At 38.7% G+C, this 24701-nt stretch overlaps 1 protein-coding gene across 1 annotated transcript in view; it reads right to left on the bottom strand.

The window, feature by feature from the left end:
- The window catches only part of LOC140227522 (centromere/kinetochore protein zw10 homolog), a 34535-nt gene extending 12257 nt beyond the window's left edge, over nucleotides 1-22278 (bottom strand). Inside the window, exons 1-11 of the mRNA XM_072307924.1 lie at nucleotides 22172-22278; nucleotides 13765-13961; nucleotides 12438-12545; nucleotides 9931-10011; nucleotides 8837-8902; nucleotides 7044-7179; nucleotides 5685-5762; nucleotides 4779-4858; nucleotides 3664-3841; nucleotides 2582-2661; nucleotides 1401-1464 (exon numbers count right to left, since the gene is read on the bottom strand). Of these exons, the coding sequence (XP_072164025.1) occupies nucleotides 1401-1464; nucleotides 2582-2661; nucleotides 3664-3841; nucleotides 4779-4858; nucleotides 5685-5762; nucleotides 7044-7179; nucleotides 8837-8902; nucleotides 9931-10011; nucleotides 12438-12545; nucleotides 13765-13961; nucleotides 22172-22208 (1105 nt within the window). The 5' untranslated portion in view covers nucleotides 22209-22278. The remainder of the gene's footprint in view (nucleotides 1-1400; nucleotides 1465-2581; nucleotides 2662-3663; nucleotides 3842-4778; nucleotides 4859-5684; nucleotides 5763-7043; nucleotides 7180-8836; nucleotides 8903-9930; nucleotides 10012-12437; nucleotides 12546-13764; nucleotides 13962-22171) is intronic.
- Between the last annotated feature and the right edge of the window lie 2423 nt (nucleotides 22279-24701).

Here is a 24701-nt window from a genome sequence, read left to right as displayed (position 1 = left end):
TTCATCCATTCCCCAAAATACAACTGTCTAAATTTTGCTCCCAGGCTCAGATTTATATAGATATGTCTGGAGTGTTCGTGTTCTTTACGTGGGCGATCACTGCATTAGCATACTAGACTTTGCACGTAAAACGTGCATCTATTATGGAAGTAAATATGAGTCTCCCACGGCAACGCTAACACCAGCACTGAACTTGAAATGAAGAATATGATAATCCCTAGGGGCTAGTGTTAGTCAATGGCGAAAAAGCACGTAAATCGCTAACACAAACGGCGGAGCTCAGTTCAGCAGACGATATTGAAACACCAAGCCCAGCACCAACTACCTGAAATACGTCATAATTTTGAGGTCAACTCCCAACACCGACGTGATTTCAAGTTCGGTTTTATCGCCGGTGCTAGTGCTGAGATACCACTAGCACAACCACTAGCACCGAACTTGAAATCACCCATTGTGTGCTGAAAGTCGCCCGATTCCCCAATATACACGTAGAAGCCTTTGTTACATCATAAACCTTCAGCTGCACGGCGTGCCTCGCCCTAGCAGAAAGTAGAGCACGCACTTTAGTGCGCGCACGCAAACCTCAAATACGCGCAGCCTGAACTCCCAAGTTCATTGACCCTACCTGCCAAAATATAAAAAATCCTTCATAAATTCCTCCAAAATTCTCGGATCACTACCAAAAGTTAATCGTTTGTTACTTGTGTCATTCTCCACCTTTCCTGCAAGTTTCATCCCAATCCATTAACTACTTTTTGAGTTATTTTGCACACGGACAAACTAACTAACGAACAAACAAACCAACAACCAACGGTAACGAAAACATAACCTCCTCCCTTGGCGGAGGTAATTACTATGCTCTAAGGAAGCCTTCATCTGTAATAGTTTGTCTCATGAAAAAAACAAACAAACAAACAAACAAACAAACAGTCCGGTTATCTAAATCATCAAACAAGATTGGACACTACCTATTTTACATGCATGTATTAAAAACAAAGTGGATACGGGACCATTTAGGTAAGGCTGGTACGTGTAAATGTAATGCACCCTAGTACTGATTGACCATTGATGTCTACTTCAATCTGAAAATTCTCACCCAGTGACTAAACTTAATAAAAATAGAGAAATGAAGCAAAGGCATTACAAGAAAACACAATCTGTTATATAACCTCAGATGTCATCACTACTCATTGCCTGAATTTTTTTTTTTTTGTGAGAGAGAGAGAGAGAGAGAGAGAGAGAGAGAAGTTCATGCAACATATGATATATTTGACATAATTTTCTGATAATACTTCCAATCCTATGAAACTCAGTATTTTTGTTTTTCCTTCTTCACATGTCCTTCCAACCCTCCCCCCACTCAACTCTCTGTATTATTTTGTCAAAACACTTCAACTTACCTAGTTCTTGCAAAGACTGCTCAAACTTTTGAGTTGCTTCAAAGATGTCTTTGTATTCATCCAGCTGTAATGGCAGAAAACAAGAGGAATGCATTCAATAATGTGCTGGGCAGGAAAGACTTGAGAAGATGGTAATATACTGAAAACAGACTGTGACTGTATGTTATCCCTGAAAGACAAAGAAATTTTCTTTGTAGAGATTCAATTCTTAGGTCTTTCTCAGCAGACAGCAAATGGCGAGTACAAAAGACGAGACATTATGGTTGTATGATATGAGTGGATTTGTAAGATTTGTAAGATTTGTAAGATTTTATTGACTCCATCGACCCCCTCTAGGGGTATGAGAGTACAAACATATTTACAATATATGAATACAAAAATATAAGTGATGATGTACATGTACCTGTGAAAATAACAGATATAAATAAATATGTTTACAAAACAAGGTGTAAAGGATGTTTAACTACTCTCCCACAATGTGTACAAACATTCACATCTACTTTACTTTCTACAAAATTACTGTCTTCCTTCTTTGGTATTGAAGAGAACTGAAACATAATAATTCTGACAAATTTGGCTAGTTTTTTTCAAATGGCAAGCATTAGTTAATTGAATAATTTGGCCATATGTAATGCCCTTGGTCTACTGGCCGTCAAGCTACTTGGTAAATACAATAGTCGCTCTTTGTTGAAAAAGGGACAAACAAGAATATAATGAAATTCATCCCCTATATCTTCCGATGACCATATAGTACAATGCAATTCATCTGTCAGGCTTGCATCAAACCTGCCCTTATTAACGGGTAATCCATTAGATCGACATCTGAATTTACTTTTGAAAATGTAATATAATCTTTCTTACACAAGACCTGTAAATACTTCTCTAACATCAAATTATCCTTAAACATTCTATAATTTGTACAGATTCTATTTGACCATGTTGCTGCTCTCCACTCCTGAATAAACATATCAAAAAGTCTAACTTTTGAGCTGTGTGAAATCCATGCAGCACTAAATCCACCCCCTTGTGTTAACCACACATTCCCTAGCCCTGCATAATAAAAAATATTTGCGATAAATAATAACCATTGTGATTTTGACGTGGAGTGTATGTCTCCTTGTAAATGCAGAAGAAATTTGAAAATTATAGTGGGAGAATAGAATGTGATTCAGGATGAATACCTGTTTATTTGTGGCTGGGATGGACGGAGTTAAGCAATCTTTGATGATAGCTTCTGACATCGTTGGCCAGATGAGAGAACCTTTGGGAGGGTAGAGGAAGAAAAAGTGTTATTTACATCTTGCTATACACTGATGGCTAGATTGCCCAAAACAACAGGTGAATAGTAGGTGAATTGTGAATCTGAGCTATTCTAGCTGTAGCTAACTTGCTGTCTTGACACTTGAAACATGCATATTTGTGTGTCTGGACCAACTTTACATGGCCATCAAGGAAGCTCCTACATACTTATGAGCAAGCTACCATAGGACAAACGACTAGGAAATAAAGAGCCCTTCCCAGGGGCATCATCATTGCTGCCGGCATATGGAAAGCAGAAGCCTTACAATTCAGAGTTCATGGTCTTATCATACTATACTACTTTACAAGGGGAAACTTTTGTGGTGTGGAAAATTTTGCACATATAACGCAACCAGAAGCGAGAGTGAAAATTACAGTGCATGAATGTTTTTGCATGCCAAATGTTCTAAGTAATTAATGTCCTGATTTGGTGGATTAAAAACCCACAAAATTCATCTTAGCTGGCCAAGCATGAAAAATCAGTCATGCGAAAATTTCCACTTTTACAGTGAGCCAAAATGGTTCCACTATAAAACTTCCCTCCATCTTTCTCTGTTTTAGATCTCCATGATGTTCAATTGAGCAAGAAGAGAAACTGCGTAGAATATCAAAACTACAAAGGAGACATGGTACCAATGAAGACAGAAAGAAAGAAAGAAAGAAACAAGCATCTCCCTTTCCTGTAATACTTTGGAAAGGGCACAGTGAATAATGACTCCCAACAAATACTCACAGGAAAGTGAAAATTGCATAAACATAATCGTTCTACCTTACTTTCTTTTCTTTTTTTATTATTTCTTTTTTTTTTTGGGGGGGGGGGTGAGGGGGGAGGGATAAAGCAGGCATTTGAGAGAAAGATAATATTCATGAGGTATCAAAATGGAAAAATGTTTTTGGAAGTCCTTCCTCACTTCCCCCCCCCCCCCCACAAAAAAAAGGAGAAAGGAACACATTTTTCTTTTACCCAGCATGCTCATGAGGCTGACACTTTGCATCTCTTCCTCTCTGTCCCCCTGCCTGACCATGTGACTAAAGAAAGGTGTGGAGAGGGCCTTCAAAACCTTGAGCACGCCCTCGTAGACGGATTCTGGCGCAGGGTGGGAGGATTTGCCTTTCATGGTCACTATCCTGACTTCTGTTTTCTGAGGGGAAAAAAAAAGGAGCAAAAATAAATGAGATAGAGAAAATCTGAAGTCTACTACTTCAGTCATAATCATGTACATGTTTGTGTCACTTTTTCACAAAGCACAAACACACATGTATATAAAGTTGATGATAATGGTTAAAAGGAGTACGGAAAATACAGTCTGATCTTGTTGCTGAGGCTGAGCAGCTTTTTTCACTCTTCGCACTTACACAGAGTTGAAATGTTAAGCAACATTTATCACTTTCAACAAATGTCATGTGAACAATGTGTCTATTGTGTTCACTGAGTAGATATATCAACATAGAACTACTCAGACATGCCACCATAACTTGGAGGACTCCACTCGCAAATAATTGCAAGTCTCGGTTTCATTTCAGAATGGCCGGAAGGACATAAAATCATGCAACCCAGCAATGACGAAAGTAAGGTTTCTGCGGGAATTGATTGAGGACATATGTTACACAAACAAATCAAGTGAGCACAAACACTTGAGAACTACAGATATTCATCTCCCACTCACAACTGTAAGTCACACTCACAACCTTAAGTCCACCACACAAAATGAGCACATGTGTGATAATTTGAATTTCCCACAGTTTGCAAACAAGTTTTCACCTAACGAGTGTGCATGTGTCCATTTCCAGAATGTCCCATTATCTGTGAGGTAGTCCTTTCAGGGGAAAATAAATCATTTAGTATGCTAGCACCGTCTTCCTTTCTAGACATCAGCTGCCAAACTATCTTTGCATCTTTTGACCACGGGCATTTAAAAAAAAATATATATATATACAGGGGCATACGTGTATGTTACCACAATGGGATTCTGAGTTTTTGTATGAGGATGAAGACTAAAGATTCCTTTTGTTTTGATGCATGAAATATGTTTTATTTTCACAGTCAGGTATGTGTACATGTAAGTGTAAACTGTTTACCTGTTTGCTGGTGTCGATGATGACTTCAGTATCTGGTCTCTTTACAATGGGGAGCATCACATACTCAAGGAACTGCTTACCTGCACACAGAAAATACAGAGATTACATTTGAAATTGATAAAGGGACAACAACATAAAAAAATGGCACAATATTCATCTATGCAAAACAGTCTGGTGTCCCTAGACTGCAGTTAAAAGTGATGAACTCATCACAGTGGTGTTATTTACTCTGAAGCATTGGAAGAGTGTAGTATTTTTCAACCAGTCAACTGAAATCTTTCGAGACCCTAGCTTCCATTAAAGCAGTATTCAAAAAAAGAAAAAAAAAACAAAACAAAATAACAATCCGTTCACTGGAATATCAATTTCTTGCTTTGGAATACCTCTGTCGTAGTGTTTGTTTCTTGATTCTCATTGTTTCTTTTTGGACCAGATCAGCTAGATCTTGCTGTTCGATTAGTTGTTTGTTTTTCACAGACACTCTCCAGGAGGGGCTTTCTTATATAACCTGCTTATTTTGCCCAACGTCTATGTAATCAATATCATTCTGCAGAATACTGTCCATTTGTCAACCGGTATGTTATGGCATAAATTACATACAGTGTACATGTGTTTCAATTTAGAAATTTAGAAAGTGTATAGGACTTTCAAATGATTGAAATTAATTGCATAATAATTAAAAAAGGCAATTGTCAAATGCAACTGCATTACTTTAGGTTAGTTTTATTTTGCAAAGTATGCAAGACTTGATAAAACTGAGTATGGCTTTTCCTTTTTCATTTTGTTACTGCACAAGAATGGTTTATGTATCATTTTCCATTTTAACAGTTGTCAACATGCATAACCTTGATGACTGTGAAGACAGTTTTTCTCTGCAAACAAAGCTTTGGGAAGCCACAGACTTACTGAATCCTTCAAGTTTGCGTGCGAGGCAACGTGTGGTCTGCATAGCTTGCAGCGTGCTGGCAAACTTGTCGTTGAGATCTGGACAAAACACAGAGGGTGATAGAGAGGGTGTGGTTATGACTGCATATCTTCAATTTGGGCTTATATGACTACCATGCCAAACAAACACTAGTAGGCAGATCTACATAGATGCAACATCATTTGAATTGCTAGGGTACCATTTCACAGACAAAACTGTAACAATTTGCAGTAATTGCATCAGGGAGATAAGAGAATAGGATAGATAATATTGACTGACAGATGAATAGAGATACAGATGGATAAGAAGCTGGAAAGATGAATGAATAGATAAATGGGAAAGAGAAATACAGTTAAACTCGCATAAGTCAATCTTCTCGGGACTGAGCAAAACACATCGACTTAGGCGATTTTCGACTTGTGCGTAAGTCGAAAAAAAAATCGACTTACAATTACACCACACGAACATATGTATAACGTACATGTATGTTGTCTACTCTGGAGCCGAGAGCTGGAGCGGTGTGCCACAGCACGGGTCGCCCGGCAGGGCCGCGGCTAACTTTGCATGGACAGTGCATTCGTATTGGCACAGGTCCGATTACTTTACACCCTTGTTAAACCTTGGGGAAGTGAATATGAACAATATTTGAGCAGTAATTGATTCCAGTTTACCATACCGTGGCTTGAAATGCGTGTAGAGGTGCAATTCTGATTTACCCGTGCCCGTAACTTTCCCCCTACTTTCCGCTTTGAAAACTCAGCAGCTTCATCCATACCACTCCACTGCACGGCACTGCAAATGCCAAACTACACTGCAAGCTCAATACTGTACATGTAAATGAACGCATGTGTACTGTACGAACGCCTTACTGCGAGTGGTGCAATACACAGCCCAGTCGCTGTACGTACGTAGCGCGACAGCTGACAGGGCTGTACCAGCGGACCTCCAAACACAAAGAGAGTTCAACGATCGCATGCGATCGCTTTGAATTCTGATACTTTAGATCATTTTTTTTTTGTCACCTCAAACTCATCTGACAAACAAAATAATAATGAGTATTAAATAATGAATAATGACAGTGATTTATTACACAATAAAATCTTATTCGACTTAGGCACAGTGAATTCAATGGTTTTTCCGTGAAAGCGTTCTTGGAATTTCATCGACTTAGGCGAGTATTCGACTTACAAAATTCGACTTGTGAGTGAATTAATACACGTAAGTCAATGGGGAAAAAACGGGACTTTTTAAAATCAATGACTTACGCGATTATTCGACATATGCGATGTCGACTTAGGCGAGTTTAACTGTATTTACAAAAAAGTGGTGGAGATACTTACTGACATCAAGCTGTGAATGGCCTTCCACCTTGGCAACTTTCTTCTGTCCCTTTTGAGATGGTTTAAACTGGATCGTCTTCGACCATGACTCTCCAAGGTGATAATACAATGTCTCTCTAAGAATCCTTTCTTCACTCTGTAAAAATGCCCAAACAAGCAAACAAACAAACAAACAAACAAACAAAAATCATTATTATTACCTGATTTCTTACTCCCTCTTGACCTACGTAGATGTATGAACAATGCATCTGGCATTGCTAGGGTGATAATAACAGCAGGCCCTCTGGAAGAACAGCATTTACATTGAAGAGACAAAACAATCACGTTTTAGTCCTTCACTATGAAAGTCAGGAGAGTGTGTAAATCCAAAGAACTATGAAAACATCAATCCAAACAAGACTTCAGTATTGGTCCTTCAATCACAATTTTACCATCAAGACTTGCATAATAGAAATAAGACCATATTTACCTTTATCATACCTGTTCATTACTAGTCAAGTACTACCATCATAAGCTTTGTGATATTTTGTGATATAAAGAAGCTGCTGCATACAGCTTAATGCAATGCCAGCAAGCCAGAGCCCTCTACAGTCAAAGATTGGTATGAAAGAACAATAAACTTTGAGTAAAACAATCACTAGTACAGGCAGGGAGCCAAATGCCAACAATTAACCCTATTCTAACTGGGGGGGGGGGGGGTCAAATTGACCCCCCCCCCCCTCGACGTTTCGCGCCACGATTTCGCAACGCGCAAAGCTTTTGCCGCGTCGTTTCACGACTTTTTTCATTGAAGTCTCCCGCATATTTTGAGACCAAATTTGCGACGTCCGGGTAAACCGTTTTGAAGTTACGTAATGTTTTGCATATGCATGTCAACTAAAAAACAGCTCAAATTCATGATATCGTGTGCAAATCCAATGCAAATTGTGTTTTTTGGTTAAATTGATATAAATTAGATTATTTCAACTTTTAACCACTGAAATTAATCAATTCTAGTGTAGATAAGCCTGAAAAAGTGCCTGCAACAAGTTTTGGCAAAAAAACAATGGAAAACAAAAGGTTGAAAAAACAATACAATACATAAGAAATTAACAAAACAATAAAAAACAAAAGAAATTAATTTCAATTGAGCTATTTTTTTACACAAAGATTGTTTGATGTGTCTTGAGGAATTCTGACACAAAAAATTTAGCAATCCTCCAGTCTTTTTAATGGAGTTATAGGTGAAAATATGATTTCATGCACAAATTTGCATAATTAATTTATTAAAAATAGAAAGGCAATATTTTTGTATTGTATGACACTGTAATCTTGTAGTTGATATCCAGCTCTATCTTCAGGCAAAATTTCGCGGCGATCGCACGATTGGCGGCCGAGATCTGAAGGGGGGGGGGTCAAATTGACCCCCCCTCAGTAAAAACTTGGTCTCAAATAGCCCAGTTAGAATAGGGTTAATTAAGAGACATGGGGGACCAGTCATGCTAAAATGAGGCTAAAGAGAGAGAAAACTGATGGGGACCATAGTCTCTCTCATCTCCCATCACAAAACATGGGTACCTGCGGCAACACCCAAACTCTAGGGAGGACAGCACAATGCATTAAGGCAATGGAAAAGATATCTAAATAAGGGATGCAAGGAAGACGTAAGACAAAAAAGAAGGCACAATATACTATGAGGTAGAAGACATTTTAGTTTCTGGTACATTGTAAATGGAAGATTGATCAGCTTGGACCGAGTTACTGCACCACTGTCAAAGAATATTTCGGCACAGATCTTTCATTCAAAGTCTTACCGTCAAGGCTTGCACAATCTTCATATCACTCAATCCAGACCGGAACAAAAAGTTAAGATGTCTTTCCTGGTTGTAAAAGAAAGACGAAAAGAATCCTAATAGCAATGGAAGATTACTTTGAAATCCGCTGTCTGCAAATACAAAATGAAAGCATTGGAGTTGAGCACATATATATTCATGGGCCTTACAAGATCATTCTAGCTGTAACTCACTTTCACATTCCTGTCAAATATGACAGGAAAAATCAGACATAAAGCTCTACATCCTATCTACTCTGAAAAAAAAAATAACAACAAAATCCCACATCACTGAGCTAAAAATCAATCCAAACAACACACTCTTGTGCTACAATGCTGTGGTCTATGACTTTTCCTTCCAGAAGAGACTACATGTACATAATATGTAGATTGCATTTCTTCTACACACATTATGAACCAACAGCACAGAACAAATGAACTAGTTTCTTAAACAATCAATTCACAAACCAGCCCAATTGGACTGCCCTGATCCTATGACGAGCATGTTTTAGAACGGTCGTAATCAACAATACCCTTATCATGCAACAGACAAGATGTACGATAGTATTGCTCCATATTTTCCAGATAGTTTGCATGCACTATGGAGACTTTAAAAATCCTGATATGAAGCTCAGAGGTACATATTAAGTGTCATAACCCATGAATATTGTCCGTGGATGCATCATATTGTTTCAATTTGAACCAATGATATTGATAATACCAAACACTTAAAAGGCATATACCTAAAGTATCCTTCCCTTTGTCCTTTACAACCACAACAACTAACAACTAGATACAATATAGAGAAAAACAGCGCATGAGCAAAATACCAATTATACTGTCCAACTGCTTACTACAGTGTACTCACTTCTTTTGGACTTCCAACATGCATTATGCATATGGGCTTTGCTTTAAGTGTTATGGGCAATGCGATCAGAACTATAAAATATGACTTGAGCAACATTTTTCAAGCACTGCTCATCAAAAAAAAAAAAAAAATAATAATAATAAGAAGAAACTGTATGATATGATTATCCAAAACAATGCAAAATCTGGTTATACATATGTTATACTCACCAGAGAATCAAGAAGACTGGCAGCTTGAATGAATTCCTCAGTTTTTAGCACAGAGTGAAACTCCTTTAGATTCTTGTGAACCTAGAGATGGAAAGTTCCATAAGTATAAGACAAACATGATTCATAAACACTCATTAATACAGTGCAGAATCTTCTGACAAATTAACAACAAAGTAATTCAGGATGGACATTACTACTTCATAATGTAGTATATTTCATTTATTCATTCAGTATTCTTTACCCTGGGTAGCCCCATCACTGGTTTATACACTGTTATTCTCAGGGGCCCTGCAGGGGGGAAAAGCGTATACATGTAATTTCAACAAGATACATTACAGAGAAATACTGACAAGTTCCCTAGGATTTAGTACATCAGAAATGAATGTGTCTAAGTTACAAAGTCTTTGAGTTGCTAGATCTGATTTATCTGACAGATCATATACGATTCTGGATGACAGCTAATGTATAAAACATAAGTACACAAGTCAAATTTTACAGCCTCAAATCTTTTTTTCTTCCAAACTTCATGGCATAATTTTCAAATTCTGGCTTTTCAAACTTGAGAGAGAATTTCATGGATGGAAAAAAATACAATATGTTGTGTTACCTACAATGACAAAGCTGTAATCATGTTTTACTTTCTCAATAATCATATGCATTGTAGAGGAAGAGAAAAATGTTTCATTGTGATTTAATGTATCATGTTTGACAAGGTACAATGCCACTCTAACAAGCTGATTTGCGTCATTTCTTCAACTAGTATTTCATAATTCTGCCCCCCCACGGAAAAAAGCAGTAACTGACATTTTTATGAATGTTTACTTTTTTTGCAAAAATGAATAGTTTACCCAATGCTCTCCAATGTTAATAGGTCAGTTTTGCAAAAACAAAAATTAAAGTGACCAAAAATGCAATTTTTCACTTTTGCAAAAAGCAGTAACTGCATCCAGTCGATTCAACTTTGCAAGTTTCCCCACGGAAGAAAGCAGTAACTAACAAAGCCCACGGAAGAAAGCAGTAACTAACAATTTAGTCTAATCATTCAGACTCTGTATAGTCCTTCCTGTATATTTTTTCCCTAATACCATTTATTTTTTCTACTATTTTTTTTTAAACAATGTAAACAGCAGTTTCTTCCATAATTTAGGGGAGTAGATATAAAAAAGATTGTTTCACCAGTAACTTGACTCTGCCCGCATGGAATCATATGACAAGTTGTAGAAAAAGCTTCTTTCTGGAGACTAGCAAACCTGGCAGACTCGGCGCGCTCAGAGTGCAGAATACGCGTGCAGCTAGCTGCATGCGCATAAATTCTGCAGCATGCATATAGTAACTAGCTAAACATTGCATCACATCACAGTCATCACTTGCACAGTATTGCATATTGCAGGTCACAGTCTGAGTGATCATGCCAGTGCTAACCATGCTGTCACACAGTTTCTGCGGTCCAGGCATGCCTGTAAATCTATCATGAATTGCAGAGGAAAAGTCATGGTAGCCATGGCTTTGGCCAGAACCAGAAAATCTAGGTGAGCTGAAAATATATTGAAGGGAGATGAGCACTAGTATTAATACACTAACGTTAGTCTAACATTAGATGTAGGCCCTAAAGTTAGGTCTACCAGATCTAACGTTACAGAGTAGATCTAGAGTCTAATCTATTGTTAACTGTTTAGTGTTAGACAAAATGTCAGTAGGGTACCTAGGCCTAATCTAACGTAATAGATCTAGGTCTAGCACTAACATTGGGCATAGATCTGTAGTCTAGCTTAAGTGTAACGTCAGAGTTCGTCTAGGATCTAAGACGAAGAGACTTGACTTTAACGGTTATTGTCTAGTCCGGACTTCAGGGTCATGTGTTAGGGGCCAGGCCGGGCACTTCAAAGTTCAACTTCAATTACCTTATTTTTACACAGAATGCCATTCAATCTGCAAGACCTAGTCTAGGTCTAGCGTTAGGTCCTAGATCTTATAGATCTAGACTAACCAGAAAGTAGAAGAACTTTATAACCTGGTGGTGGTAACAATAATTCTCCTCCTACGTGTATGGTCATGTGGCATGTGCAGTTACTGCTTTTTTCCATGGGGAAAACAGCAGACTCCTGGCCGTCTGCAGTTACTGCTTTTTTCCGTGGGGAAACGACCCAGAATAAAGGGTGAGCCACCGCAGTAACTGCATTTTCCTAAATAACATTTAAAAAATAACGGAAACATAATTTTTTCCTAGGTATTGTTTATAGACAACTAGGTATGGTGCATAATCATACCACAAAATTATTTTTGAATGTTCCTGTGTTTTTAAAGAATCTGCAAAAAACACAAAATCGCATTTATCTCAGCTCAGCAGCTATGCAGTTACTGCTTTCTTCCGTGGGGGGGGGGGGGGGGGGCAGATATGTCAAGGCGCAAAGATAAGCAAACAAAGCATGACCTGAGTTCACTTGCAGGACGTCGGATGGTGGACTTACAGGAGTTTTATCAAACACACAGAAATCCATTGGACTCACCTCGCAGAGACTGACAAGGACGGCTATGGTAGCATTTGACTTGTCCATCTCTTTGGTCAGCTCCTGGACATCACTCGTTGATGTCCTCAGCTTCACACTTATATCTCCCTAAGATCAAGGAGGGAAGGATGCAAGTCACAGGAGTTAACATACTATTATTAGAACCACAATGCCATTTGTCATTGAAATTAATTTCACTGTAACATTGCATATTTAATGTCCAACAAAGCTATCATGGTATGTATACATTCTTTGTTTATATACACTGTATTTATGTTTTTATAGCTCATGGGTCCAAGTTGGTTAATGATATTTCAGCAAAGTCAAATGTCATTAAATGCAGTCAAATACTATAATGTATGAAAGGATGACAAATGTTTTGAACTTACAAAAACATACTTTATAAGCTGTTATTTTTTTGCGTACAGATATTTATGCGAATGAGATCATGGACATTTTCGCGAGATGTTATTTTCTTGAATTGACACCATGATATCAGAAGTGCACTATTACTCAATGACACAGTGACATTTTCATGTGTTGTTAAATTTGCGGTCCAACAGTGATTTGCAAAGTTCGCGAAAATTGAACCCTCGCAAAAAATAACAGTTTACATAGTACTTTTTCACCCAGATACTGGTCCAGCGCTAGATGTGTATTTACATTGTGCAGAGTCTATATAATATCTTACTTCTATAACAAAATGAAATACCCCTAGTCATTGGTCCAGGATAGCTTTCTCATGGGTCCTGATGTACAATGTTAAAAACCACTACCCAACACACATGTGCTATAATCATCTTAATGTCTGCCCATTATATGCTTTATACGTACAGGATGTAATACCTGCCCCAACCTGTTATGCTTGCTTCAGGGGATACCCCTTCACTAAGAGAAGCTTTATTCCTGGTTTTTTCTTAAATTTTGTCTTGAACATTATCACTGGGATAAGTAAACTCAAAAGGGAGGGGGGGGGGAGAGAAGCAATAAAAAAAACCTGGAATAATGTGTAAATTCATGCTTTGTATTGGAACCTCTGCACAGAATCCTTACAAAATATTGATCTGAATGACTTTCAACGTACCATCTTATAAAGCTTCGTTATAAAAGAAAAATAGTCCACATACTATGTGTACATACATTGCTATCCTGCAGACAAAATTCATCATTACATACCTATATATATGTTAATAAAGCTTCATGGCGAAAGGCTCATGAAGTACCCTACAATTTTGGTATACTAGCAATCTTGTGCAACTTAAAGATTGGGACCAAAGTGATGTCTCGCTCTATTTGTTTGATTTTGTTGTTGTTGCTTTAAGATCACCTGTAACTTGTTGCTGAGATCTTGCATTTCAGCATCCAGGCTCTTGACACGGGCGTGGAGCTTTCCAATGTTGTCCATAGAGGGAGTGAGGTCCACATAGCGCTGACGTTGAGCCAGATTGATCTCAGTTTTCAACTCATTGATCTGCGTGGAGACTTTATCGATACGTGTGGCTAGGTCTTCCTTCTCCAATAAGCCTGTCACATGGGACAAACAAGGAAAAGTAGAAATTACGCGGTGCGTAAAATATGTCCCCGCCGGAAGTAGCATTTAGTAGCAAAATGTACAATATAGGTAAAAAGATCAAGGTCAAAGGTGAAAGAAGTCAAGGGTCAAAATTCTATGTAGAAGTTTTGAAGCCCTCACCTAGTGCCATCACATAAAGCAAACGGAATCGAAATCGGGTTAGAAATGACGAAGGAGTAGCATTTTGTAGCCAATGTACAATATAGGTAAAAAAATCAAGGTCAAAGGTCAAAGAAGTCAAAGGTCAAAATTCTGTGTAGAAGTTTTGAAGCCCTCACCTAGTGCCATCACATAAAGCAAACAGAATCGAAATCGGGTTAGAAATGGCGAAGGAGTAGCATTTGGTAGCAAAATGTACAATACAGGTCAAAAATCAAGGTCAAAGGTCAAAGAAGTCAAAGGTCAAAATTCTGTGTAGAAGTTTTGAAGCCCTCACCTAGTGCCATCACTTAAAGCAAACGGAATCGAAATCGGGTTACAAATGGCGAAGGAGTAGCATTTGGTAGCAAAAAAGTACAATATAGGTAAAAAATCAAGGTCAAAGGTCAAAGAAGTCAAAGGTCAAAATTCCGTGTAGAAGTTTTGAAGCCCTCACCTAGTGCCATCACATGAAGCAAACGGAATTGAAATCGGGTTACAAATGGCGAAGGAGTAGCATTTTGTAGCAAAAAAGTACAATATAGGTCAAAAATCAAGGTCAAAGGTCAAAGAAGTCAAAGGTCAAAATTCTGTGTAGAAGTTTTGAAGCCCTCACCTAGTGCCATCATATAAAGCAAACGGAATCGAAATCGGGTTACAAATGGCGAAGGAGTAGCATTTTGAAGCAAAATGTACAATATAGGTCAAAGGTCAAGGTCAAAGGTCACAACTGAAATTCTGTATAGAAGTTTCAAAGCTCCTATGTAGTGCTATCATATAAAGCAAACAGAATCAAAATCGGGTTAGAAATGGCGAAGGAGTAGCATTTTGAACATTTTGATCACACACGGACGCACGGACACACGGACGCACGGACGGACACACGGACGGACACACGGACACACACACGTACGGAGCCCGTTTCATAGTCCCCTGCTCGAACTCGTTCGGCGGGGACAAAAAAAAAAAAATCTTCTGTAGACAATGCATCAGGCCAGTTCAGCCTTCACTGAATTATGTGGTCATTGTGTGCTGCCATTGTAAGTAAGATTATTACTAAATGAAAATAATAACTTTTCACTACACACAAGAGAAAGGAACATGACGCGTTGGATTAGCAATTATGGTAGTATATCATCAGAGATGCCGCTAATATACCTTCATATCCATGTAGATATCTTGAATTCCACTTCACCAAATTGCACCAATATCACAGGAGTTACTTCATAGCTCATTTCCAATATCACCCAAAAAGTAAAACCAAATCAGTTTTCGAAGCATTGATATTGACATTGACTTTCATGTCACTGCTAAAAACACTCTTCACCAATTTTGCAAGCGATCATGACATATGCTGCCTTTACAATCTGAAACTGAAGTTAGCCATCTAATATCATGCGATGTACATATCTTTAACTAATCGGAAGCTAAAAATTGATGATTACGGCAAGTAGAAAGAAGTCGGTTGAGAAATGTGCACACGCATGTGTGTGTGTGTCCATCCGTGTCTGTGTGTGTTCGTGTACGACTGTATGCTTCAGAAACTGCACTTTTTATATTAAACTTTTTTTTCTAACTTGCTATGATGAAGCATTCTGTATATTGATTTTTAGCTCCCAGTTACTTGAAAGATATGTTGCAATAAAATCAAATGGCCAACCTCAGTTTCAGAATGTGCAGGCAGCATACATGTATATTAAAAAACAGCTACTGCTTGCGAAGAGCAAATTGTTTCGAGGAACGACACGAAAGTTGACATCAATGTCAATGCTTCTAAAAACCTTTGGGCTCAAATTTATGTGAGTGATTAGAAATAAGCTATTATTTCTGGTGATTTTCTGGGCATGCAGAATTTGAGCTATCTACTGCCGATACAAAAGAAAATCATTGGTCCTATGATTAGGAGAGGCAAATTTTTATTCCTATTTTACCAGGTCCTTATGCGTACGTACGGGAACCTGGTATACCAGGTTCCCGTGGCGTCAGCTCATACAGGAACGGAACCAGGTACGAAATTCATGTTTATTGCAAGTATTATGCTGACCTGAAAAATTACCTCAATGGAAAGATTAGAGTTGAAATCTTCTGTCAACATGCAGCATCATGTCCCCATATAATGGGCGTATGTACCTACTCGAGTAGCTTGAGTGCTGAGTCATTCCATGAATTTGAATAATTACGCAGTACCTGCTGCATACTATAAGGATTAGAACCAACACTTGCTGTTGGGCGGAAGCTCAGTGGTCTTGTGGAGATGACGCCTTTCCGGAGATCAGGAGGTCTTAGGTTCGAATCCTGCTCGAGTACGTATGCCCATGATTTTTTTTATCATGGCTAATACTAAAACACTGTCACTTCAGAGCTTATTTATGTCGATGTATCAGGGCAATTTGTCGATCAGTTGCAGTGAAAAACATCTCGATGGAAGAATTTCATGAATTTGAATGATCTGAATGTAGCTATCTCACAGCGATCTGAGCAAGTTTTGATTACTTTGAAAAGATAATACTTTTCACCTTTCTCCCAGCTTGTACCGAGTCGCTGGAGCGATTGAGGATTGGGGTTGTTCATGTTGTGTGTGTGTGTGTGTGTGTGTGTGTGTGTGTGTGTTTATGAGTGTGCATGGAAGAAGATTGTGAAAAATGTGGTAATAAGACAAGGGATGGGTGAAAGAATATAATACTAAGTAAAGCCTATATGGCTAGGATACAGGGGGAAAGGAAATGAAAGAAAAAAAAAAGAAAAAATGAAACAAAAGGTTGACAAAATAGTGAGTACACTATAAAAGATAATTGAAGGAAAGAAAGAAGAGAAACTTGCATTATAAAGACAAGCAAGGGAGAAATCGATATGTTTGAAAAGAAAAGAGGAAAGCAAAGAGAAAATATAGATTGAAAACAGAAAAGCACGAGGTAAGAATGAGAGATGAATTAAAACTGGATGAACGCAGAGATGAATAGGAAGGAAAGAACGAATTATAACGGTTGAAAAGGAAATAAAGAAAAGGATTTGTTAGAAAGACACATAAAAAGATATTGGTGAGGATAGAAAGGAAAGATCCTTGTAGTTGGAGGAAAAAACAACCCATGAAGGAAACAAAGAACAATTAGCAAGAAAGTACAGTTAAACAGAAAATTGAGAAAGTTAAACAAGAGGAAAACCACAAAGAAGGAAAGGGAAAGGGAAATTTAGGTATAGATTCTACCTGAAAATGAAAGAAGAATACATAGAAAAGAAAGAGAAAGATATAAGTGGCAGCACACACTCGCACACATGCTCAACCATTTTGAAGCTGCAACCAACCGCTAACGCAAGACTTGGCCGAGAAAAAGAGAAAAAACAAATTTTTGCTTTTCAACGACACCATAGAAAAAGCCGGTGTGTGGCTACATTCAGACCAATTTAATGATCGACCCTAGGTGCATGCGCTGAACGTACGTATTTTGACAGAAAAATCCATCTGTCCGGAGGAGTCTTTTATGTTTCTGATGTTATCGCTCTCCTCCGGAGACAGACGGAAGCTTGTACTATGCATCGCTGTGGGGAAGCTCTAACCACTGTCTCGTCTGTCTCTATATAGAGAATTTGGTGAGGTACCTCATCCTTCTCGATTGCGTCTAATTCACAGCTCTAGATCGGCAAATTTAAACCTGTATAGCAAAATCAACATTTCAAGAATGCATTGCACTTATCAAATTGATGATATATCCAACATTTTGGTAGAGTTTTTGAGAAAAAAATATGCACAGCCCGTCAGTAGGGTCGTAACAAGCTCTTCAACATATGATTCCGTTAGCCAATCACATGCAAGGTAGATTTCTATGTGGATTTTTATTAAAACATGTACCTCGCATGTGATTGGCTAACAGATTCAAAATAGCAACTTACAACAGCTAGCGAACAGCGATGTTGCGATATGGATACAAATTTCTGCGATTTAACCTACGTTACTGTATTTCGATTGCACAATGTGAGAAAGTTACCCCAAATATTGCTGCATAATGTGTCATGTCATGTCAAACTTGTTTGAATGTAAAAAAGCTGTCTGAAATTTGGTTTATCTTAACGTTTGGTCTGTGCGCGACCACTGGCAGAGCATCCCTACAGGATCAGGAGCCAGCATCATACTATTCATAGCCTTTGCCTTCGGTCTGTATACATGGTATAGGACTTAGGAGGGGATCCGTGAAGCCAGACAGTCTCCGCAGAACATATCCCCGACGACCAGATACAGACTGATCTTTCAGTCAATTTCATACGGTGCTTCTTGTGTACAGCTCTAGCAGTATTTCAAGCAATCAAGATTTTGCAATGATTTTCTGACATTTGCATATTTATATACTAAAAGCATTAAAACTTGACTTCTGAGAGTTCTATTTGACTTTTGGAGACCCAGATCTGTTGAGTATGACCATGTTTAGGTTACTGAATAACAAGTTTAAGGGTGAATTTGTGTATAGAGATCTATTTGGAGATCATTTGACAAACAGGTGTGAAAGTACACTTGCGCCTTAACCGACAAGTATGTCTAATTCCGCGAAAAACTTCTCATTTATAATAATGACATATTTGCTGGGTCAGTTTTTTGCTTCTTTAGACAGACACCATTGATACATACACTATTGCGACGGTTTCAATCGTTTTGATTGAACGCAACTTTGACCCAGTTCCCCCCGCATAAAAATGGCTATTATTTTTTCCAGCTTTGGTTTTCAAACCAATCTGGAAAAAAATATAATACAGGATTAATTGCTCATTCACAATATTACGAAGTTAAATTTAGCGCTCGAATAACTTACTAACGTTAGTACTGTAGTCAATAAACCCAAGTGTACCGATATACTCGATAATACTTAATTTTTAGGCCAAGTAAAAAAAGAAAGTAGTTTCTCGTCCGGGTTTTTTGAGCAAGGCGATGAGGGAGGTCCTTACTATTTGATATCTTACTATTTTTTCGAGGATTGTCAAAATGAAAGTAATACGTGTTTCTCGTCCGGTAATTCTGAGAAAGGTAACGAGAGAGGGCTTTACTATTTTCTATATCCAATTTATGAAATGAAATATCACTCTGGTAGCTGTGTTATGAGAGACCAGGTCCCAAGTGTATGTCTTGCCTGCACTCTGTGCATTTTCAAACAAATACCATACTTGAAATGAAACTTCATGCATGCAGAAATACATTTGCTTTTTCTTTCCACTACAGATGTCAAGGGAAAATGACCATCTTGATACTGGTATTTAGTGTTGTAATGGCATTTCTGATACCAGTGTACTTGCAATTTTGATGTGTGCTATTAATTGAAACAGGTATCATTCTATCAACAAATGTACGAGTACGACTGAAATAAATTCCATGATATTCAAAACACTGCTTTATTTATCATTGTGTTTGTGACTTTTTGTGTCCACACAGTTGGTATGTATCTAACTATACACAGCCCAGTCGCCGCTGTACATAGTTATTCGCGTAGCGTATTAACAACGTCTGGTCGGGCTAGTATGTATCTGCATCTCTTCACAGCACAATTGTAGCACATTCAACTGGAAACTGGCTGGTACAATTGCAGATGGATGTCAAAATGATACTGATATGGCATTATAGCATTAAACATTTAAAGATGTTTCTTCATGTTCTAAAAAGACATTTGATAATCACTAATCATTTGGATGATGAATGATTGTATCACACTACAGGTGATACGACTCACGGCCGTGTCCGTGATGAATTTACATCGTAAAGAAAAATATCCCGCAGAAATACGAGACCAACCAGAATCCATGGAAAAGTTATTTATTTTGTAGATACACCCATTTAATAATTCTACATTTGCTGGAAAAGCGCATTCATTTTCTCTTCAAAATAGAACAATACATCGCCGTCAGATGCAACGTTAGTGCAGAGTGTTTGGGCCTCTACACATTCGAATGTGTTCATGCGTGCGTGCAGAAAGCTGACAGAACAGAGGGATGGGGACCCTGACAGCTACAGACACACATACGCGGCCGCGCCGGCACGGCCACTGCACTGGCACCGTACCTTCCGACACTGCACACACATGCACATAGTCACAATGACATGAAAATGTATACATACAAACTCGATACAATCCTCACAAGCATTTGTACAGTACAATTCATCCGCTTAAAATATGAGAAACGGGGGAAAATACGAACAATGCGCGAAATATGCGTGGAATATCAGCGACTGTTCGCAAAAAATGTTGCCGCTATCGCGTTCACGACGTACCGAGTGCACTGTAGATATCAACAAAGCCCAGGCCGGCGCCCGACATCATCTAACTATACACAGCCCAGTCGCTGTACATGGTACGTCGCGACAGGGCTGTACGCGCGCGACCACCAACCACTAGGAGAGCGACGTAATCGTATCACGATAGCTTTGAATTTTGATACTTAACATCATTTTTGTCACCTCAAACTCATCGAGTATACTCTTCAATATTTACTCTACATCTGATGCTATCAGTATTCAAATGTACGCAATGAAATTTACCGAAATTGATCATCATATCCAGCATGTCCACACGGTACACAATCTTTCACGCCAGGCCTAACTATACACTTGAACACAGCACAGTCGCTGTACATGGTACGTCGACGTACCATGGAATTGCGCCAGAAAGTGTCATTTTATTTGTTCCACGGACTTATCGCAAGTGGTCTCCATGGACCCAGTGTGGCGAACTATTCTTCTGTAATAGAAACATGCATTTAACGTGAGTAAAGTATTCTGTTTAAAGGAGAAAAGTATATATTTTCCTAAGTTTTGTAGTTGTGTTGAGGTTCCTCACTTTGAGGCTGCATGCCGCGCTCGTCAGACGCTGTTTTCGCATAGCGTAACAGTGTCTGGTCGGGCTAGACATCATCCAACTACTACAGTTCGACTGCTTTGTGGGTCATTCCTTCTTGCCGAGCTCGCAGTGTGAAATGCATGCGTTATTACATGCACTACAGAAGCTACAGCAGTACTCCAGCTAAGTAGAGGACGCAAGGCGTAATTAGAAATGACACATCACGATTGGTAGGTGAATTGTCGATTTTTTTTTTTCGGCGGCCGAAAAAATAGTAAATATCAAAAAAGTCGATGCGGCAACTGAAAATCGAAGCGGGCGGGGAGCGGGCTGGGACGAGAATTATGAATTTCTTGGTATTTTCAGCGCCATTTTGAAAATAGTAAATAGTAAAAAAATCGATGCGGCGGCCAAAATCGATGCGCGCGAGGACGAGAAACTGGTTTCTTTTTTTACTTGGCCTTAAATAGTGATTGTATGGAGCATTTGGCTTGCCATAGACGTTCGTGCGGTCATTTTTCAAACGAAGGCGGTGATCGGTGATGAATTGGGGAACGCTGCAAAGTCAAAGAAGTGGAGGAAACAACCAGAAAACAGGAGGAAACAGTGGAAGAGGTGAGTCAAAATGTTGACTGATTAATCCTGTATAGGCCTATATATTTTTTTTTCCAGATTGGTTTGAAAACCAAGCTGGAAAAAATAATAATAACCATTTTTATGTGGGGGGAACTGGGTCGAAGTTGCGTTCAATCAAAACGATAGAAACCGTCGCAATAGCGTACAATCACAATGTATGTTTGTGTCTATGTATCATGACAAAAATGGTGTCTAATCTATGCCTGAAAACTAGTAGTAAAGAAGCGAAAAACTGACCCAGCAAATGTCATTATTATAAATGAGAAGTTTTTCGCGGAATTAGACATACTTGTCGGTCAAACTTGCGCCTAGATCTGTTTCTACGTTAAGTTTACTACTAGAACCCTACCAGTAAATTTTACCAGTTACATGCTCGATGCTGTAGGCCCTACCGGTAATGTAGTTTCTACACACACACACCAAAGTCAAGTCAGAGTCACAACATGAAATGCAATAGGTGGGACCGGTATATTCCTACGAGTTGTAGGCCTATGTTTATTATCGACGCGACGGTTATTAAGGTTAAAACAGGGATGCCGTAAAAACAATAGACAGTGCGTTTACGGATACGTTACCTGTGTTCATCAGCACTTCCGTCACTAAGGATGCCATAACTGCAGATACTTGTCGTACAACAGCAGGGAAACACTTCTGTGATGCGTTTATGTGTCATAAACTAGAATTCGACGGATCAACTACTAGTACCTGTACTAGTATGCCATATGACACCCCGTACATTATATGCGCATGCAGCGCATATCGCGCTCATATCATGCACGTACGTTTACGTTTACGTTTTCAACCAATAAGCGCACGTCTGCGAGAGCGCGCGGTGAGCGAGGTGTAGTGCGCTTGGCGATTCTACCTGGCTCTCTTTTGGTCCCAGTGACCTTACCTGGGACTAGTAAGACACACGTCATCTGCATGTCTCATCTACATTGGGGCAAAGATACAGCCCTGCTGCTGTTGTCAAGAATGTGCAGTCCAAACTATAGGTTTTATAGAAAAATACGTATAATAGCTCAGCTGCTTGAACAGCAGACAAGTAAAGGCAAGAATTGATTAATATACAAATATCGACTGCTGCTGAGGGTCTCACACTAATGAACTCTTCTATGAAAATAAATTACTAAAAGTACAGGATATATATTTTATGAATCTAGGATCCATTATGTACAGCTCGAAGGATTCTGAATTTCCACAAGTCATTTCGTCACTTTTTGTTATAAATCAACAAGTGCACAATTAATACACTCGGCAGTCTTCTTCTTACCACCTGCCATCCATTAGAACCAATTTTAAACACAATACACTTGCTTTCGCTGGACCAAAATATTGGAATTCTTTAGACTATTCTCTTCAACAAACCATAAGCCTCAAAACATTCAAATACAAATTAAAACTAAGCCTTTTGAGTAAATATGTTACGATGTAACCAGTTTTTTTTTTTTATAATCCTATACCAAATATCTGGACACTTTTACCCGATAAGGTAATCTTATATCATTTTTATATGGTATATCATTCATGTGGTATTCCTATTCATTCTAATTCCATTGTTTATCTTCTCTTTTTTTTTCTTTTTTCTTCCTCCTCTCTCCCCCTTTGGTTCTCACTTTATTTCCTCTATTTCTCTCGTTCTCTCCCTCTCTTTCTCTTTCATGTTTACTATCTTTAAGATGTGTATATGTATAAGTTATGTAAGTATGTTTCAGGAGTCTGTATATATGTTATATTCTCAATCACTCTGTACATAATTCTGAATATTACTCGTTGAATGGTGACCTACAAATTTTACAAGCTATGCTTTTAGTTGGGTCACCCCATTTCCGTTTTGTATAGTAACGCTATATTCTGTTAATTCATGTTGTTATATTACTGTAATATTATGTGTCAACATGTAATCATCAATGCAATGCAATGTAAATGAAAAATGCAAATGCAATGTAAATGCAATGTAAATGCAATGTAAATGTAAAATGTAAATGTAAATGGAAATGAAATGAATAAATTCAATTCAATGAGGGAGATGGTAAAACTATTTGCACCGAGGTGATTTCTCAACAGGTCAGTGCTATGTCCCGAGACGAAGTCGAGGGACATGGCACTGTTGAGAAATCACCGAGGTCAAATACTTTTACCATGGCCCGAAAGAAAGCAGTCGATATTTGTTTTATATCCCTCTCGAGCATTTTACTAGAGTAACGGCGGTTCCCTTTTGGAAAAGTGTGCAGGTTTCCTAAACGATAAATCTAACGTTAGGCCGGCCTGTAGCAGTGCAGCAGCAGTGCGTGCAGCGCGTAGCGAACGACACCGCTGCGCTGTTGTTGATTCCTACACACGAGCTAGGTATAGTAAGGGTACTAGGTCTCGCGCAGGGACCTAATGATCGCGCATAGCGTAACTGCGTTTATAAAATGGGTTCAAGAATGTAGGGCCAATTGGAAGCGCTGAAATGAGTCACGTGTGAGTGTATTAATTTCTCACTAACATGCACGGCCTGACGTCACAATGTTTACACTAGCAGTGCGCACTCAATCAGTTGTTACAAGTGCGTCGCGCGCTACGTACTATACGCGCTGTCAATCCTGTAAACAACTTCTAGTTCGGGCTGCCGGCCGGCCTTTCTTGTGTGTGCATAACATGTGTGGCGTACGTATACTCTTATACGTACAGTACTTATATGTGCGGGATTTCCGAGTGCGACGTGCGTAAATGTTTGGGACGAACATCTTCGGACATCTTGACTCTTGAGCGAGTGCTACATGTAGCTGACTGGTATTGACCCACAAAGGTACGTGAAAAATGCTGTTAGTTTTCGACCCATTTTATAAAACAAATGATGCACAGGATTATTTCGTGGCGTTAGTGAAGGTGCGGCGCGCTCGAGAGTATTGACAATGGTGCGACATGCACGAGGCGCAGCACACTCTATCCTGTGCATCATTTGTATAATAACATGACATATTCTAAAAAGGTCTATATAACTACGGTGAATGTATACTATAGTTTACAAAAAGAAACATGTATGCATTGAAACGGGAAATAAAATTACTTGAACTTCAAGTGAGATGATGATTTTACAAAATTTTGAAAGATTCTTTA

Source organism: Diadema setosum, chromosome 4 (assembly GCF_964275005.1).
Source record: "Diadema setosum chromosome 4, eeDiaSeto1, whole genome shotgun sequence".
NCBI classification, from domain to species: domain Eukaryota; kingdom Metazoa; phylum Echinodermata; class Echinoidea; order Diadematoida; family Diadematidae; genus Diadema; species Diadema setosum.
The sequence above is the reverse complement of the archived record's forward strand: the minus strand, read 5'-3'. Positions and strand labels throughout refer to the sequence as shown.